The sequence below is a fragment of the Dromaius novaehollandiae genome, chromosome 5 (genome assembly GCF_036370855.1).
Source record: "Dromaius novaehollandiae isolate bDroNov1 chromosome 5, bDroNov1.hap1, whole genome shotgun sequence".
Taxonomy (NCBI): Eukaryota; Metazoa; Chordata; class Aves; order Casuariiformes; family Dromaiidae; genus Dromaius; species Dromaius novaehollandiae.
In genome coordinates this window covers 66,564,700-66,567,065 of record NC_088102.1, presented here as the reverse complement: position 1 = coordinate 66,567,065, position 2,366 = coordinate 66,564,700, and the positions used below count along the sequence as shown (strand labels likewise).

General features: G+C 61.7%; 1 protein-coding gene across 1 annotated transcript; it reads right to left on the bottom strand.

Moving 5' to 3' along the window:
- Positions 1-633: 633 nt before the first annotated feature.
- ASCL2 (achaete-scute family bHLH transcription factor 2) lies at positions 634-1,985 on the bottom strand. The gene has a single exon (XM_064513138.1). The coding sequence runs from the start codon at positions 1,685-1,687 to the stop codon at positions 1,136-1,138; it is 552 nt and encodes a 183-aa protein (XP_064369208.1). The 5' UTR covers positions 1,688-1,985; the 3' UTR covers positions 634-1,135.
- Positions 1,986-2,366: the final 381 nt, after the last annotated feature.

Here is a 2,366-nt window from a genome sequence, read left to right as displayed (position 1 = left end):
GAGGCAGGCCTTCGGCACGGGCCTGGGCGTAATAGAGATCAGGAGTCTGACAACTGATTTTAAGTAATTCTAGAGGCAGTGAGAAAACATGATACTAATGAATTGCATCTGGCTGCATGCACATGCAGTTAAAGGAGGCTTTAAGTCAGCAGCTGCTATCGCTTTTTGAATAACCAGCCTTCAGAGATGCTACTGCCCTGAATAAGGGCACCCCAACCTAACCCCCAGGAGCAGGCAACAGGCCAACCAAGCCTCAGATCCCCCTTCTCCCTCCTCTCCTTTCCTCGCAGCACCTTCTGCACCCTGCAGAAGCGGGACCCGGGCCCGAGGGAGGTGTCGGTGCTGGACCCACCTTGTCTCCCCTGCATGCACCTGCTCCTCCCTGCGCCTCGTCCCGGCGGTGCTTGCAGCCAGCCGAATCGGAAATTTGAATGGAAAAAGAGCCAGCCTCGGGTGGTTCTGCTGTCCTGCTCCTTACACCCCTTTGCCCATGAAGCCTGCTCCGACAGACCTGTCTGTCCACTGCACCGTGCGTTACTCCCACTTCACGCACGTGCCCCCTGCGCTGGCACCGCCTCGGGCAGCGGTGACCCTGGGTGCTTCTGGGGAATATATGCCCCTTACAGTCCAGAAGCCGTTTATAAATAGATTTTTATTTATAAAGTCCATTTACATAAAATATGATACTCTCTTAAAAACCGCATATGTACAACTTATGAAATCCTAGCAAGTGCATACAAAAATGCCTTCAATACATTAAAAAAAAAAAAAAAAAAGACTTCAGTTTTCAGAGACGTGCACCTTCACACCAGGCAAACTTGGACACCGCAGTGAGACCCGAGACAGCTTTACAGTCCTTTAGCAGAGCGCTGCAGAGAGCTTCTCCCCAACCCGCGCGCCCTCCCGAGGCGTCCCGGGCGGGCGAGGGCAGTGCTCCCTCCTCACCCCTTTTCTCTTATTTCAGAAGGAGGGGGAAAAAAGTGTGCGGTACAAAAATAAGTCTTCGTTTCCCCCAGGCAGGTCGAGTCGGGCATCAGTCGGGATTTGTCCGGCGTTGGGAAGCTCCCCAGCCCCGGCTGCAGGGCCGAGGGGGCGCCGCGGAGGCGCCGCGGGTCCCGGTGCCGCCGCCGCGGGGTCAGTAGGCGCCGAGCCAGCCGGTGAGGTCCAGCAGGTCCCGCTCGTCGGGGCTGAGCGCCGCCTCGCAGCCGCTCTCCTCGGAGGAGCAGGGCGAGCCGGGCGCCGAGGAGCCGAAGGAGGGCGACGCCGACGAGTAGCCGGCGGCGGCGCGGGCCGGGGGGAAGGCGGCGGCGGCGGCGGCGGCGTCGTGCTCGGCGAGGAGGCGCTGCAGGGCGCGGATGTACTCGACGGCGGAGCGCAGCGTCTCCACCTTGCTCATCTTCTTGCTGGCGGCGCCGTGCGGGACGTGCTGCCGCAGCGCCGCGAAGCCCAGGTTCACCAGCCGCACGCGGTTCCGCTCCCGCTCGTTGCGCCGCGCCACCGCCGCCGCCGCCGCCCCCCCGGGTCCCGGTCCCGGTCCCGGTCCCGGTCCGTGGCCCGGCGCCGGCAGCGCGGCGAAGGCCAGGCGGCGCTTGCAGCGCAGCAGCTCGGGCGAGGCGGGCCGGCGCCGGCCGCCGCGGGGGGCGGGCAGGGGGGCGGCGGGCGGCGGCTGCAGGGCGCCGCCGTTCATCGCCGCGCGGCCACGGCGGAGAAGGGAGGGGAAAAAAGCAGCAAAAGAAAAAATGCAAAAGGCGAATAAAACTGCAAAAGGATCAAAATGCGAAAGGAAAGCGCAAAAAAAAAAAAAAAAAAAAAAAAAAAAAAGAAGAAGCGCGTGAGGACGCGGAGGGCGAGCGCTGCCCGCTCCCCCCGCCGGGAGCGTGCCCGGCGCGTGGGGGCCGCCTCGCTGCGCGCCGCTCCGCGCCTCTGCGGCCGCCGCCGCCGCCGCCCGCCCCTTATCAACACGCGCCGCCGCCGCCGCCGCCGCCGCCGCCCGCCGCGCGCGGGGCCCCGCCGGCCGCACGCGCCGCGCCACGCGCGCCGGCACCGCGCCCCGCGCGCGCCCCCGCCCCCGGCCGCCCGCCCACGCGCGCCCGGCGCGTGCCGCCGCCAGCGCCCGCCCCCGCGGGGGGGCCCGCCTCCCCCGCCGCCGCCTCCCCTCGGGTCTCGTCCTTCCTCCTTTCGAGCTCTGCTTTATTTTATTTCATTTTATTTTATATTTTTTATTTTCTTTTTATTGTCTTTTCTCTTTTATTTTTCTTTTATGTTTTATTTAATTTTTGTTTTATTTTATTTTATTTTTTCTTTTAGTTTTTATTTTATTTTTCTTTTTTATTTAATTTTTATTTTCTTTTATTTTTCTTTTATTT

Excerpts from the sequence above, each read along its gene's own strand:
- ASCL2 (XM_064513138.1), bottom strand. The coding sequence starts at position 1,687 with ATGAACGGCGGCGCCCTGCAGCCGCCGCCCGCCGCCCCCCTGCCCGCC.